The 17,219-nt window shown below is 42.1% G+C and overlaps 1 protein-coding gene across 2 annotated transcripts in view; it reads left to right on the top strand.

Annotated features, from left to right (window-relative positions):
- Positions 1-291: 291 nt before the first annotated feature.
- Positions 292-17,219, top strand: part of LOC125451892 (cysteine-rich secretory protein LCCL domain-containing 1-like) — a 50,139-nt gene continuing 33,211 nt past the window's right edge. Inside the window, exons 1-4 of one of the 2 annotated variants that reach the window (XM_059645856.1) lie at positions 292-476; positions 1,081-1,489; positions 14,009-14,127; positions 14,243-14,379. In XM_059645856.1, the coding sequence (XP_059501839.1) occupies positions 1,145-1,489; positions 14,009-14,127; positions 14,243-14,379 (601 nt within the window). In that variant the 5' untranslated portion in view covers positions 292-476; positions 1,081-1,144. Of the gene's footprint in view, positions 477-744; positions 835-1,080; positions 1,490-14,008; positions 14,128-14,242; positions 14,380-17,219 lie in introns of those variants that run through there. The other variant, XM_059645857.1, reaches the window with a different exon arrangement.

The raw sequence follows: 17,219 nt of genomic DNA, 5'->3' as shown, positions 1-17,219 counted from the left end.
GTTTCGGGTTTATTTCCAGTTCCTGGTTTCCCCCCAGTTTCTGGTTTACCCCCTAGTTCCTGATTTGCTCCAGTTTTCCTGTTTGCCCCAGTTCCGCGTTTATCAAACCCCCAGGGCCTGGTTTACCACCCGGCTCAGTTACTCCTGTGCCCCTAGCTCCTGCCCATTTGTGTTCCCTGGCCAGTCGCACCGCTGGAACCGCGGCGCTGGGCTGTGTGTGTGTGTGTGTGTGTGTGTTTGTGTGGGAGGCGGGCACACGGCGCCAGGCGCTCTATAAAGGCAGCGGCGGGAGGGACTGTGGCGGAGCTCAGTCCGTGCTCTGGGCGCCTGTGGCTGTGGCCGAGTCGATCATCCCCGGGAGCAAGCAGAAAGCCGATCGCCCAGCCTTTCCGTGCTGCTGCAAACACTCTGCCCTTGCCCCAAACCTGTCACTCTCTGTTCGAGCAGCAGCAGTAGCTGTAGTGTGAGCATTGAAGGTAAGTGAACGCTAGAGCCATTCCCCGGTCACTAAATGCAGGGCGGCACCACTGTGTACAGCTCTGGTTCCTTCAGCCCCTGGGATTTCTGTTTTCGCCCTGACCAGGGGGACACTATCCTGTCTATATGCTGGCACTGCAGGCTCCTCAGGCTGCAACACCAACAGTTTCCACTGAATGGATCCCCACATCACAAATCTCTCATAGACCCATCCTGGAATTTGTCAGCTTTAACATAATCAAGTGTTTTGTGCTTCGGCCCTCTGGATGTCGAGATATACCAGAGCCCTGGTTTTCTCCAATACAACAACAGGGAAACAGTTTATCTCCCCAAGGCTGGACCATTTACACTTGTCATGTAATAAACTAAGGCGTCAAGTTCCTTAACCTACAGCAGAAGTTGCTGGAAAAGCTCAGCAGGTCTGTCAGCACCCGTGAAAGAAAATTAGAACTGAGGAAGACACCTGAACTTTTTTTTTCCTTCACAGATGCTGCCAGGCCTGCTGAGCTTTTCCAGCAACTTCTGCTTTTGTTCCTGATTTACAGCATCCGCAGTTCTTTCGGATTTTATTTAGCGTTTAACCTACACTCATTGTCTTTGCAGCTTCGAGCAAGCCCGGGATTTGGAGTGAAGTGCCTTGGAGTTAATCCCGGAGTATTATTTTGCCATGAAGTGTTCCGAGTTGGGATGGTTAATACTAAGTGCTTCCCTAATTATTGCACAGACAGTTGCAATGATGAGCCCCAATGTTACTTCTGAATTGGATGTAACGTTGGCTCCATTGGGGGATAACCCTGAAGAGTCCTTTGCAACTCAATCAGTCACTCAAGCGAACAACAACTTTACAGACGACTTGGATTCAATCATGAGGAAATACTTGGATCAAAATGAACAGAGAACATCCAGAAGGGCCAAGAGAGCTATCACAGATATGGACAGACAAGTAATCTTAGATCTTCATAATAAACTGAGGGGTCAAGTCTCACCAAGTGCCTCTAATATGGAATATATGGTAAGTATCTTTGTTTTAAAGCATCATAACACCTTAATTCAGAAACAAAAAGTAAAATAATTTTGCCTTTTAGAAGTTGGGAACAACTTTGTTATTATTCAATTCCATTAAAGGTTACCAGAGTACAAACAAGATCTCACCTTCTGTTAAAGTTGATAATTCAATGTTTGTTTCCATATTGACGTTAATGGTCAATTTGTTTGTGATTTTTTTTCTTTGGAAGTAAAATAGGAAAAAATCTATCATATTTCTTAGAAAGAAGTGCCACTGACTTGCATGGTATTTAATTGCTATCTTGTTTTTGCAACTGTGCATTTGGAAGGAACAATCAGTGACAACATCAGTAAGTCATTAGACCAGAGTCCTTCTGTGTTTTTGAGCAAGACAAAAGTCGTGAGAGGAAATGCTTAAATTTACAGTTCTGTGATATAACCATGTTCTGCTAAGTGAAATAAAATTTGCCCTCTAATCTCAGCACCAAATTGTTCTGTATGAATAAAATCTTACACAGAATTACAAAAGGTATCCAATACAGAAACATACTGGTTGATCCAAAAGATATTTATACTCCATATGAGTCTCCTCCCATCTTTCCTCATTTGGATTTACTATTCATGTAACTTGTCCCTCAGATGCTTGTCTAGCTTGCCCTTAAATGCACATCGATAATCCACTTCAACCATCTCCTGAGCTAGTGACTTCAATGTAATTACCGGTCTTTGGGTAAAGATGCTGCTTCTGAATTCCCTTTTTGATTACATGTTCATAACGTTACATCCGTGACCTCAAGTTATGCTTCTCCCCACATGTGGAAGTATTCTGCCTGTGTCTACTTTATCAAAACCTTTCCGAATCTTCAGGACCTCTCATGGGTCACTCCTTGTCCTTTTTATTTAAGAGAAGAGAGACTCATCCTTTCACACCTGTTCTGTGCATCTACTTATTTTTGGTATCATATTTGGAAATCTTTGCTGCACCTTCTCCTGTCTCTCTCTACATATTTTTGAATAATATGGCAGTCAGAGTTGCGATTGAACCTAAGTTTGATATAAGTTTAGGAAAACACACATCATCTTTCAATTTCATATTTTTTCAAATAAAGCTTAATGCTTTGTTTGCTTTACCTTTAATGGCTCTGCTAACTCATTAAATCCTTAGTGTGGAAACAGGCCATTCAGCCCATCAAGTCCACACCACCCCTCTGAAGAGCACCCCACCCAAACTTACCCCATCCCTCTATCTACCATGGCTAACCCAATTAGCCTGCAATTCCTGGGGACTATGGCAAATCCACAGACTGTGGTAGGAAACAGGAGCACCTGGAGGAAACTCACACAGACCTAGGGAGAATGTGCAAACTCCACCCAGTTATCTGAGGGTGGGATCGAATCCAGGTTCCTGGCTGCTGTGAAGCAGCAGTGCTAACTACTGAGCTACTGTGTTGCTTCTTGTGCTGTATGTTTTGCAACTGATACATTTGCACTCCAAGGTCTCTTTGCCCCGCTCCCCACCTTGACTTGTACCTTTCAAATTAGCAAATGGACTCTCCATTTTGCTTCCTGAAACATATTTTCTCACACTTTTTGGTTGACCTTCATTTTCTAATGTACCTTGCTCTCCGTTTTGGAACAGATTTTAAAAAAAGATAACTTAGAACTGGAGTATTTCATTTCAGAAACATTCAGCTGCGTTTTTGGCCGCTGTGGTTGGTTTGGACTGCAGGCAAGGGTGTAAAATCGGGCGTAATGCCACAGGAAACATTTGTGGTTCCCACACCCCAGTGCCGGTTCTACCACCCCCAAAACACCCCATCAGAATGGGGTAGCAGTCAAGCATCCTTCTTGCCGTTGGATGAATTAAGCGCTAAAAGTGTCTACTAAACAGGCAGATAAATGCCATCTGCTGCCTTGCCATAATTTTTCTCATGACGGCGGATCTCAGTGGGAAGCCCAACAGCGCTAGCTCTTTCGATTGATGGTGTACGAGAAGAGGAGGATATCCCCTTTACCAGCCTCCATGCCTCCCAAGGTCTTCTCCCTTGGCTGGGCCTCCACTTAACTGTCCATCTGAATGTTCTATCATCTGCCCCCTCTCTCCAAGTCATACTAGCCTGGACTGTCAAAACCACACCTCTTCCTATTCCCGCACTTACCTCTCCTTCTAGGTCCGATGAAGATCTCTGTTGGGAACTAGGTGCAGCCCCAGTGGTGGCCTGGTCAAACTGTTCAGGCAGAGAGCAGCTGGGCATTTGATAGGTTGGTAGTTCTTGGAGGGGGAGGGCAGTTTTCTTCCTCATTAATATTCTGGCGAGTGTCAATTGGTCGCATGACAACCCAGTGCAGTGGAGTGATCCTGCCTCTGAATTTACTTTGAGGGTGCGGGAGACTGCTAGCGCAGTGCAAAATTCTGCTCATTGTTCCTGAAGCCAAATACGTTCATTTTGCAAAATAGATTGTGTGCCGATAAAATAATTGAACACCATTTATAATTTAGAAACAACCAGAATTTCTGTCATCAAAGCTGTTGGAGCAAATCAGTTACACATTGACCTACCTTTAGCGTGGCTTAGTAGAGGTGTGTGAGTGTGTGTGAGTGTGTGTGAGCGCGCACGTGTGTACACATAAATCCATGTGCAACAGGCATGCAAGAGGAACCATGTGAATTAATGGAGACATTAATCAATTTTAAATAGTAGGCTAACACATGTATTGAAGTATCACACTTGAAGAATTATTGAGCAAGTTAACAATTCTGCTGTGCAAAGAGAGCAGCAGCAGAGAACGAAGGTCTTAAGTTAGTATTCCTTTCTCATGTTGACATTTTGTTGGTGGGTGTGCAGGTGAGAGCAAGAAAATAAATAGCTATGTATGCATATAAATAATTTTCAGTTTGTAATGTCATGCAGTTGCCACCAATAAAAATATCTTTTCAGTTTATATTTTAGGCCTAATACTAGTATTGACTATTATGCTTGTGTGTTCATAAAGTAAATATACACATTGTACTGCTGCTAGACAAGGCTGGGCCAACTTTCTATATTAATACCTAGCCAACTTGGATGTCTTTTTCAGCTATGGATTTTTAAACTGTTTCTTCTTCCAGTTTCCAATTAAATATTGAGCCTTCTTAATATTAGCCCGCAATCCAACATACATGACCTAAGTTTCAGTAATTTGTATGAATTCTCATTTTGTCTATGTATGGGTAACTTGAATCTACCACAAGACAACAGATATCCCGAAACAACTGAAATGAAACACTTCCTGTTTGGGTAACTAGGCTTTCTGGTAGTTGTTTTTCATTAATAGCTTTCTTTAACTTATATAAATATGAAGTACATTTATATGCAGAAAACAAATGCTAAAAGTTTCACACATTTGGTTAAATTACTGAAGCCACAACAAACATAGGAACAGCCATTCTTATTGTGGGCCTTAAACTGCTTATTGGTTATTCATGGTCTGGTTTTCTATAAACATTTCATTGAAAGATTGTCAAACAAAGTTGAAAACCAGATCTTGAAAATGACAACTATCAAGCTGTTATACAATTCTACCTGTTTCCTACTCTCTAATATAACATGATAAATCACAGATATAACACAATACTTTTTATATTTTATTAAAGTTATTAAGCTCTGAAAAGTAAAAATATGTAAATTTTTAAAGTGTCACCATAAGAATTAATGTGAACAGATAATGTGTTTTAAGAATTATGTCAAAACAGGCATCAAATTACTCAAGATACAATTAAAGCTGAGTGTCAAAAGGTATACAATAATAGCAGATATTCTCAGCAATGCAGGGTGTGACCTGTTTAGGCATAGCTTCTATTATACCATACATTTCCAGCTTTACACCAATGCAAAACACAATTCAGGAGACTGATTCCAGAACACACTAGTGTTGTGTGCGTTCCACCAGATGGTTGTTTTAACTTGTTTGGATTTCAATGTTTAGAAAGTAAGAAGACTGTCCATTGGATTCCTTGAGTAATTTTCTCACTTTATGGCTGAGGCTTACTTTTCAGTAGTTTATGTTGGAAGTTCCGACCTAAACTGTGCATAGTTTTCCAACTACTTAAATTGTTCATTGGAAAAACATATGTAATATTCACCCAAATTTCTGATGTGCGGACAGGACTGCTAAGGACAAGAGCATAAAGTTTTAGTTACTCCATATAAACTTTGTGCTGAGATATTTCTAGTGACTCAGAATTTCCCAAAAGCTTCTGTCTTCAAGTTAGCTCGTTTATACCGTTATTTTTGTTTTGTAGAAAAAACTTCAGAATTTAAGGTCTAGTTTGTAATTACTAGTACTTGTGCAGTAATGTTTTAGTGAGATTTTGGCATTGCTTCATAGCTACTCTCTCTGCGTAGAATGATTATCAGTGCTCTACTCTTTAGTTCACTTGATGAAGATTGTAAATTTTTTGGAATAATGCCAATTTTCTCGATGCAGTCACTTGGAATAAACAATATTGGCATAAGCAAATGTTTTAAAGTAGAATAAAACCAATGCTTTCTTTCACACTTTTCTCATTTTTAGCTAAAATCCAAACTGCTTCTGGGAAAATATTTGTTTGATATTTCCGCTTTAAGCTCCGGTCCCAGATCAAGCAATACTCCTTAAACTCTGAACAGTTCACAATAACATTTGACGTCAGTAGCAGTCCTCTTGTACCATGGACTGATGAATGTAAAGTTCCTTTCAATGAAAAGCATTCAATTAACTGATTGGAAAGAATAAGAAGCGAAATGCATCTACTCTAAGATTGTCAATGATTTGTAAATTTGGAAGTTACAATATAATTTCCCAATTGCATTTGCTTTCACTAATTTTTTGTGAGAGCACACAAACAGAGTTCATTAGCTTTTCGGATTGCTTGTTCTGAACGTAAAATGAAAATTATGAATGTTTCAAATATGAAATAAAGGCATAAAAAGCTGCAAATACATAACTTATTTTGCATAAATTACTTGTTCAAATTTATATGACATAAAGTGGTACATGAGCAAATCTCAAATTAAGAATTTACTAATGACTGTGAAATCATTGCTGATCGTCAGGAAAAACCTGTTTGGCTCACCAATGCCCTTCAGGCAATGACGTCTGCCACTGTCACCTGGTTTGGCTTACATGTGACTCCAGACCTACAGTAATGAGGTTGACTCTCAGCTATCCTCTGAATGGCCTAGTGAGCCAATCAGTTCGAGGGCAGCTCAGGACGGGCGATAAATGCTGGCCAGCTATTGTCGCCCATATCCCATTAGTGAATTAATAAAAATGATTAAACAGGATGGGCCTAAATTTGATATACTCCAAAATATTATTTAACTAACCTAGTTGATTAAAATGTAGGCAACATGCTGACTTCATGTTCAATTGTTATGTGCCATCAACATTAACCATGCTATTCATTCATTGTATGCATCAGTTGGGGCCCGAAATCATACTTTCCTAGCACTTTCTAAAGCTAACTTGCTCTGCCTAAAGATAGCATGTACTTAGTAAGGGGAGTCACATTGTTATTGATGCAGGTTATAGCAGCATGCTGAAATGATCTGATCTGGTAAACATTGAATGGTAGTGTGTATTTTCCATCATTTTTAGACAGTGCCACTGGAGACCTTGATGGAGGAGTGATAAGTAGGGATGAGATGTATGGTATCCATAGTGGAGCAGGGGGTGATTCTGACAGCTGATCCTGGTGTCTTTTGAGCATATAGCTATGAAGGTCAATGCCAGAATTCTTCCCTCAGGGATCTGGATAGTTGCCATAAGAATTTCAGTCACCTCATATGAGTGGCCAAGATTAGTGATTGCGTCTTCAAATGCCAAATCTTATGACCAACTTCTGAAAATCCTCAATTCATGTCATCCACGAGATTCACCTCCCATTAATTTTCATCAGTTGGGGCTCATTCCCATGTTCATATGCTGCACAGCAGCCTCACACATGTACAGCATGGCTGTAATGCTTAATCTCGCACCTGCCAATTTCTGTACACAATGCAAGTCCAGTGCTATAATACCAACAGATTACGTAATATTCACTGACAATTTTGTCTCTTGCAGGACAGGGCGCATTAGAGTGTAAGAGAGCATGAAATAACTGATTTCTGTACAGTAAACCTGCTACCCCACATCACAACATCACCCTTACACTCTTCTACCCAAGAAGTGCAGCTGCTCAACTGGCAGAAGAACAACTGGAAGATGTGGAAATGGCATTGGTTTGGCCCTGTTGAAGGATTATTAACCCAGGGTACTCAATCACTGACCCAGAAAAATGAGTTTATTAGGGCAATTTGAACTCGGTTTTCTTTTCATTCCAGATGTGATTAGTGATTAATGATGGTGAACATCTAAGTAGTGAATTGCTGCAACAGTCCATCCAGTCCACGAAGGTTCTTTAAGGAAGAAGATTTGCTTTCCTTACCTGTTCTGGTCTTTACGAGGCTGAGTCTTAACTGCTCCATGAAATGGCTTAGCAAAGTCGTTAGTTGTCAAGGTGACTCGCTGCCATTTTCTTCAGGGGCAGTTAGGGATGGAAAATAAATGGGGCCGTTTTGAATGATGCCTAAACGCTGCAAATAAACGTTAGAGAAGCGATTTCACACTGTACCAGATCAGACACTGACACTGCACAATGTTTAGGTAATTGTTTAGACCAATGCTTCCCAAACATTTTCTCAACATAGCCAAGTTTTGATGCTTGGAATTTCCTAAGACCCCAGAAGTATGAGCAGTGGGGTTTATGAGAGGGTGGAATGGCTGTGTGGTGGGGCAAGATGGGAGGAAATGTCTGTGGGGGTCAGGGTGCGGGTGGAATGCCGGTGTGGATTGGGGGTAAATAGCTGTGGGGAGAGGGAGTTGCCTATGAGAGGGGAAGAGACCAATGCGTGCTGGAAGGGGGAAGGATTTTAAGTACAAAGCACCTACTTCCCATCAGGGTGTTTTAACACCATGATTCAGCCCACATTGATTACTGTTTGGTTTAAAGAGGCCTCACAGCTGTCAGCAATTGGTTGGTTAGAAGATTTATGTACAGTGAGATTCTGGACACGAGTGGCCTGCGAATAAGGAATGTATGAAGTTTAGCTTACCAGAGGCTGAAGCTACATAGGGCTTTGCCACAGGCCAGGCATTGGTGGTACAAACTTGATGGGCTGAACAGCTTCCTCTGTATTGTAGCTTATGATTCTATGACTCAGATGATGACTTTGACTGGGTAGCCCACAAGAGAATGATGAGCCAATGAATCTCAAAGGCCAAGGTCACAGGCTGGGAGCATAAATGCTGTCATCCTGACGTAGGACGGCAGATTTGCACTCTGTGGGGATAATGCCAGTTCCCTTAATAAGCCTTGTAATCTTTAGAAGGCAAATTGCTGAACTGTCATGGTCCCTGCTCTCCTCTTTAAACACTGACGTCGTGGTGGCAGGACTGTCACCTCACGTGACTACAAACTATACTACCAAGTTTCAGGTGGCTTGTGCCTGTGTTACAGTGGAAGTTGAGACATTAACCTTCAGCATTGCAATGTAGTTGGGCCTCCAAGCCGACAAACAAAGTTGACGATCCGTTCCCTGCTGGAAATGACGGACCCAAGCCCTGGTAAATAAAACAAAGAACTGCAGATGCTGCAGGTTTGAAAACAAAACTGAAATTGCTGGAGAAACTCTGCATCTGTGGAGAGAAAGCAGTTAACATTTCAAGTCCGATAACTCTTCCTCAGAAGTGTTATTAGCTGGCAAGGCCCGGTATTTGTGCATAAACTCGATGCTGTACTTGTGCCTGGTTTGTACCAGATTCTGGAGTTAGGATGGATAACTGACATATGAAACAACTAGCAAAAATACCAAACACTTGTAGAATTAGGCCCACATCAGAAACTTCTAATTTGAATGTTTGTGTATCTCTTTAAAGGAATCAACTGGTAATTAATCTGCCAGAGGCAGATGACCCCTTTTTAAATAGTATTGGTAGGAGACTGCTTGCCAGTGAATGCATGGTCAGTGGTACAGGTTTTAAAGAAGGCTTCGGTTCAAGCATTGAGCTCGAGCATGGTGTAGCTGGCATTAAATCAACATTGTAAATGCATTGATATGGTGATCTCCCTGCTCTATATACTCTAGTGGGAGTCAATTGACTTTAACAATATGCTGCAAAAATATGCACTTGAGTGTCGGAAGCCAAGAGGCACCCACATGGCACCCAAATAATAGGCTGCATTGAATCCAATTTAATGCCCAAAGGTTGCTTAGAAAAACATTTGTTCATGTGTCATATACTGGTCTAAGTCTATGAAAATTTTGTTAGCAGAGGAAGCACAGATAATTTTTCCAGGATCTGAAAGCATGGTTCAAACAGTAGATTGACCTCACTGGTAGTTTGGTCTGGGAATAATAAGTAGAACCGGAGTGTCTCCATGGATGAAAAATAAATAACTGCGTCCCTTGAGGCAGAAAACTGATGAATGATTGAAATGCAAATGATGTGCGATCATGAATGAAGAGAGTTTGGATAGGAAACAGACCTGAATCACAAAAGAAGGTTTCTTCATTCTGTAATTTGCATTAGAGCTGTTTCATTGAGTCTAAAAACAGATACCAGGTTCTTTCCGAGTGCATGGATGTAATTTTAGAAAGATTACGTGACCCTTTTTAAACTTCACCACACATCTTTTATGTTTATGATATAATTACTGGTTCTAATTTATTAAAACCATGCAGACTAAACCATCAGTAGGACTGATCTAACTATTCCTTGAACTCAACAGCCATAGGTAATTAAATAATAAGGTTAGGACTGTTGTTGTCACAGCTGTTAAAATAAATGACCAGCATTAGTTACATGGATACAAGCTATTATTACAGCAGCAACTTTACAGATAAAACAGCCATGGAGAAAGGAAGGAAAAGTCATGTTCATTTTTGCTTACTTCCTCAAGGGAGCATTAGAATTTTCAGGAGCAGTAAGCAGCCATTAGTTAGAACAAACTTGTCCCCTTTTTTTGTAGATTACAACCCAAGTAAAAATATCTTCTCTTTTGAAGGGAATGTGCTGACCACAGAAGGAGCATAGGGGAAGGGAAAAGCAAAAAAAGTCGGAATTCAGAACGCGGGATTAAAAATTGGAAGGATAATCTATGCACCTCAATCATAATTATGTTTGTAAAAGGGTTGGAGGTAAGGGTATTGACTACCTCGATGTTGCTGGAAATCAAAAACTTTTGGTATGTAACATCTCAATGGACATTTGATATTGCAAAGATGAGTTTATAAATCCGAGATAACAAAGTGTGGAGCTGGATGAACACAGCAGGCCAAGCAGCATCTTAGGAGCAGAAAAACTGATGTTTCATGCCTCGACCCAATTCTGATGAAGGGTCTAGGCCTGAAACGTCAGCTTTTTTGCTCCTAAGCTGCTGCTGGGCCTGCTGTGTTCATCCAGCTCCACACTTTGTTATCTTTTCATAAGAAAATGCTTGTTTTTCTAATAAAGCGTAGGCAGAAATATGAAGTGAAGAAATGGATAAGAAATTCAAATGTCTCCAAGTGTAAAAAATTAATCTTTTTCAATCTACCTATAATGACAGCACAAATTGGTGCCCTTTGCAAAACAAAAAAGCTCCCAAGCACTTCACAATTATATAGTGCTCATTTTTCCTGAGATGAAGAAGGAGAAACTGGGGTTGGGTAGCAGAACAGTTAGTTAAAAAGACCTCGCCTTGGGGATAGTAATATTATTTCTGAGTGTTAAGAAAGCGTTTGACAAGTTATTCCATTAAAGACTGAAATGCAAAATTAAGACTTAATGAATTTGAGGGCCAGTTTGCAATTGGATAAAATGTTAGCTTGAGGACTGAAAGCAGCAGTATCCTATATACCAGGTAGTGGTGCTAGATGAGTGAAGAGACTGCAGTACACTGAGCAACATCAGGTGCTCCTTTTGTGTTGGCTAAGAGATGTCACACAAGGATGCATTCACTGAACATGCCCAACAGGTGAGGCCATTAGACTTCTTACAATGCTGCTTCAACTTCCTTCAGTCCAGATATTGAGAATTTGTCTTCCTGGCAACCTATTCACGCTCTGTTCTGAATATTTGCATTGAGGGTCTTCTGCAGACCATCAGCTCTGTGCCAGCTCTCTTCAAGAACAATTCAGCTGCTCCACTCCTCTTCCCTTCCCCTGTTCATCTGGCATTTCTTCCCCCTCAGGTGCTTATCTAATTCCCTTTAAAAAAACTTAAACTCATTAAGATTATGACCACTCACTGCATTTAAAAAACCCTCTGGGTAATCCTTGCTTCTTTTGCCAATGTTGTAAAATCTGTGTCCTTTATTTCTTGACCGTTGTGTCAATGAGAACTATTTCTGTCTATATCTGGACCCGTCGTGATTTATGATGAGGTAAAATGGTGATGATCAAGATATTCAGAATTCGGTTTTCCTTACACTAGTACTATCTCAGTGTGTATATGGATGGTTGAAATCCTCCACTTGCACTACACTGTAGTTCTTCAATTTCTGTAATCTTCTGGAAAATGTCCCACTATTTTTTCTACTAGGTGCGATCAGTAGAACATATCCTGTTGTGTAATGATATCCCTGTTATTTTTAAACTCTAATCAAATATATTTCATCCTTGATAATAAAATGTGAGGCTGGATGAACACAGCAGGCCCAGCAGCATCTCAGGAGCACAAAAGCTGACGTTTCGGGCCTAGACCCTTCATCGTCCTTGACATCTTTAGGGTATCTGTCTCCAGCACTGGAACATTCTACTGAACCAATCATGTCACCTCTTCCTTTCTTTCCTTCCCTGTCTCTTCTGAATACCATATACTCAGGAATATTTTGAATGCAGGTTTCAGCTTGTTTTTGAGCCAGGTTTCCATTATTGTGCAACATCATATTGACAGGTAGCTGTCTGCAACTAGAGCTCCCTCCTCTCATTTTCATTTTATGCGTTTGATCATCTTTACTATCAACCTGAATGAGATTGCGCTGTTTTACTTCCTTAGCCTGACTCCAGGTGATATCTTACTCTGGTGCAACGTGCGTCTCTGAATCCTTTCTGTGCCGTGATTCTCCTTTCTAATTCTACATCCTGATTTCATTTGGGCAAGAGGGCTCAGTGGTTAGCACTGTTGCCTCATAACGCTGGGGACCCGGGTTCAATTCCAGCCTTGGGTAACTGTCTGTGTGGAGTTTGCACATTCTCCCCATGCCTGCGAGGGTTTCCTCCGGGTGCTTCAGTTTCGTCCCACAGTCCAAAGATGTGCAGGTTAGGTGGATTGACCATGCTAAATTGCCTCCGCACTGTCTAGGTGGATTAGCCATGGAGAATGTAGGGTTTCCGGGCAGGCTGCTGTTTGGGGCGGCACGGTGGCTCAGTGGTTAGCACTGCTGCCTCACAGCGCCAACGGCCTCGGTTTGATTCCACCCTTGGGCAACTGCCTGTGTGGAGTTTGCACGTTCTCTCCATGTCTAAGTGGGTTCCCCCTCTGGGTGCTCTGGTTTCCTCCCACAGTCCAAAGATGTGCAGGCTAGTTGGATTGACCATGCTAAATTGCCCGTAGTGTTCAGCAATGTGCAGCTTAGGTGGGTTATAGGGGGATGGGTCTGGTTGGGATGCTCTGAGGGTTGGTGTGGACTTGTTGGGCCAAAGAGCCTATTCCCACACTGTAGGGATTCTGTTATCTACGATCTATGATTTACAATCATTTTTCTCTGCCAAATTATATTGAAATCCCTTTGACAGCAAGCTGCCCCCAGAGGATGTTGGTCTTTGCTTGATTGAGGTGCAATCCATCTGGTCTGAACTGGTCCCAGCTCCCTGAGAACAACTCCCTTTGTCCTAGGAATTTAAAATGGCCAACCATGTATTCATTAGATGGCATTAGATGTAAGCCAGAGATTACTAGTTTTTAGTCCTGATTTCTAATCTGATCCTGTGAGTACTGCCTCATTCCTCTTTCTATCTATATCATTGGCAGCATTATTAACCAACGCCTCCAGCTGTCATCCTTCATCTTTGGAAGGTTTTTTTAAAATTTATTTTTGTGATGAGGGCGTTGCTTGCTAGGCCCAGCATTGCCTATCCCTCATTGCCTAGAAGGCAGTTGAGAGTCAACCACATTGCTGTGGGTCTGGAGTCACGTGTAAGCCAGATCCGGTAACGATGGCACTTTCTTCCCTAAAGGACATTATTGGTTCTGTAACCACTCAGTGACGTTCTGGACCCCAGCAGCAGGGATCATGTCTCTAACCTGGGAAATGCCTGGATGTTCCCTAACTAATGAATCCCCCCAATTGTTTTCTCAATCCACATTCCCTCCCTTACTCCACACGACTGAGCCAGCCTCTCACTGTGAATTTTGTTCATCGAAACATTTATGATTCATTGCCGAAGTGATATTTTTAGTTCAGGTTGGTCTGTTAGGAAATAATCAGTGTGTTCCAGCTTTGTTTCTGAACTACCTTTTATTTGAATTACTTTCTTTGCAGACATGGGATGATGAATTGGAAAGATCTTCAGAAGCTTGGGCTGCAGATTGCCGATGGGAACATGGTCCAGCTTACCTGCTACCTTCAATAGGGCAGAATCTGGGTGCACACTGGGGCAGGTAATGCATACAATCCCTGAGTAGCAAAACTTAGATTGTTGCAGAGTGTATATGCACTTCAGTTTTTGTCTTTAAAGATTACTGTTCTTTTTTTAAAAAAAATTTAAATCCACAGATATCGGCCTCCTACCTTCCACGTTCAAGCGTGGTATGACGAAGTTCGAGATTATATGTATCCATACCCTCAAGAATGTAACCCATGGTGTCCCTATAGATGTGTAGGTCCAGTGTGCACCCATTATACTCAGGTAGGTTTGAATTTAAATCAAATATTTAATGTGGGCATTGTTGGTGGATCCCATTGATGGGAAGCAGCTTTGATTGTAAAAAAGGAAAGCTTGGTTCTTTAACATGTTGCCTCAACCACCTTGAGTTTTAGTTCGAAATCTGATCCGTTGAATTGAAGTCTAATCTTTGCACAGTAGAATACAGACAAATGTCAAATTAGTTTGGCTAGAAACAATTTTGCCTGAAAAAACTTACACTTACAAGATTATCTTGCGACAATAGGCAGTGTAGGAAATGGGAATGCTTAATTGTAGTAAGACCCAAATACAATCCTGAGAATGTAACTAAAAGAAAAGAACAAATTATTTTTTGAAGGCTGTCCATGAATGCTGAACCTCCAAAATTGCTTTACACTGACTCCAGTACATTAGGTGCATGGTTGTGGTTAAAATACAGGAAATGTGATACAGCCAAATTATCCACAGTAAGGTCCGACCAGTTTTCTTCATTCTGCAGTGGTACTTTTGGAAGTGACTTCTGGGGAAATGGCGGAGAGTTGCATTAGGATAGTGCGCTGACAAATTTCTGCCATGTGGAACATTCTATAGTGGACAGATACTCAGATTAAAGATAGTAGGAACTGTAGATGCCGGAGAATCTGAGGTAACAAGGTGTACAGCTGGATGAACACAGCAGGCCAAGCAGCATTAGAGGAGATCCTCTCTGATGCTCCTTGGCCTGCTGTGTTCATCCAGCTCTACACTTTGTTATGTCAGATACTCGGATTAACTAACTACACCAGAGAGGCAAGCAGCCAATCTTACACATCCCAATTAAAGTTCCCAATTCGTAATTGGAGGTCCATGCCAGCAGCTCAGTGGCGCTGAATGGAGGCAAATATGCTGCAATAGTTTCAGGGAGCAGAGTATGCCCTCCACCATGTGGCGTGGCACTAGCAGTGTGGAATAGGATAGATCACAAGTGGATCTAGCAATTCAGGACTCAGCATCTGTGAGGCACTATGGGCCATCAACTACAGCAGAATTGTATTCCATCAAAATTGGTAGCCTCATGGTCTGGCATATCTCCAACTTAACCATGACCATTAAACCAGGAATCAAACCTAATTCAATGAAGAGCACAGGAAAATATACCAGGAGAACCAACAGTGGTACATAAAAGTGAGCTGTTAAGCTGGTGAAACACAGGACTGCTTGTGTGCCAAACAGTGGAAGTAACAAGTGATCAATGGAGCTAAGCTATTCCCCAATCAATGAATCAGATCTAAACTCTTCAGCCGTGCCTCATCTCGTCGTGAATGGAGGCAGACAATGACACAGGCCAGCGGAGAAGGAAGCTCCACAAGAAACCCCCACACTCCATGATGGGGGAAGCCCAACACATCACTGCAATTGTGTTCATGTTCAGCCAACTGTGCTGACTAGGTGGCCCTTTCCAACTTCCTCTGTCTATACCACAGCTGCTAGACTTTATCCAATGTGATTCACGGCACTTGATCTCACATTATCTTCAACCTCTCTCTAGCAGCAGCTGAGTAGGCAGCATCCCAGCTCTGAGCCCAGGGCTCATCCACTCTGCCTGTTTTTCCTTTCTATTTTCCTTTCTTCTTCTTTTCCATTTTGTTTTAGTTTTAGGTCATGAAGTGAGTTTGGGAAAATAGCGTAAGAAAAATTGCTGGGCTTCACGACTGCAGACTGTATCAGGAAACAGTGCAGTCATTATTCACGGGGATGAATTTTAAGACTTTTAACCCGCAGCTCCACTTATTGGATGGAAACACTGTGGAGAGAAATCCTCCGTAACACTCAGCAAAATTAACACTTAGCTGATTTCTGATAGAATTCAGCCAAATTTTGCCATGAAGCCCTCAAAGCAAAACCTGAGAAGTGACTGGGACAGGTTGACTAGGGCAGTCAATTCCCTGAGGATCTGGCAACAGCATTGAAATGTGTTTAATGCCCTCATCTGTAGGGGCAGGTCAGTGAATGCATCTCCATGTGACATTTACCCACCGCAGCGCTGACACCTCACACTGCTCAAAACCCACAATCAAAGCAAGCTGACTAAAGCCAGGCTGTCACCCAGTGGAAAGGACACACTAAATCATGGGGTGGTCTCATACTGAGGCTGTTGCATCTGATGTTGTGCAGGACTTTCAGGGGGTGGTGTGCTTGTCCTTCATGTAGCTTGTTTTCCAACCCCAACACCAGGCCTGTCCTCCAACGTTTACACTGTCAGCTCCCCACATGCTCAGTCAGCACAACCCCCTCAGGAAGGGCGAGAGCAACACGTGCCACATCATTATGAGCCAAGTTGCAGATGGAGTCCGCTGGCTGAAGACTCCAATGAAGACTTCAGTGGGACAGGTTGCAGAATACGCTGGTGCCCGGGCACCCTGAGATGCTCGACGCATGGGCTGGATTCTCAATCTGTTGTCTTCTTCAAGAAGCATGGAGGACTGTAGCTGTCATTGACACAGGACTTTGCGAGGGACTTGGAGCCCCCCATTCAACATGGAAATGGTGGCCTTGCAGAAATACCAATTTTGCAGCATCTTGTAACAGATGTCTCAGCTTTCATTGCATCTTGGGTGAAAAGCCACCGAAACTCTTTTGAGGTCATTAGAGTCATGTTCATTGCCAGTCAAGACCACCACCTTGGTATCATGCAACTCCAAACCTCCTTCAATATGACTGCAGAATCTAGTGCTCCAAACAGACATTGAGCCCTCCGAGCAGTTCAGCAGTCTGTCTACTGAGGATTCCTGAACTGCTTTCACAAGATCCAGCTTGAATATCCCAAATGCTGGGAAAAATCTTCTAGTGACATGATATTTCCACTGA

This window comes from Stegostoma tigrinum, chromosome 5, assembly GCF_030684315.1.
Source record: "Stegostoma tigrinum isolate sSteTig4 chromosome 5, sSteTig4.hap1, whole genome shotgun sequence".
NCBI lineage: Eukaryota > Metazoa > Chordata > Chondrichthyes > Orectolobiformes > Stegostomatidae > Stegostoma > Stegostoma tigrinum.
Note: the sequence above shows the minus strand (reverse complement) of the source record. Positions and strands in the feature narration are given on the sequence as shown.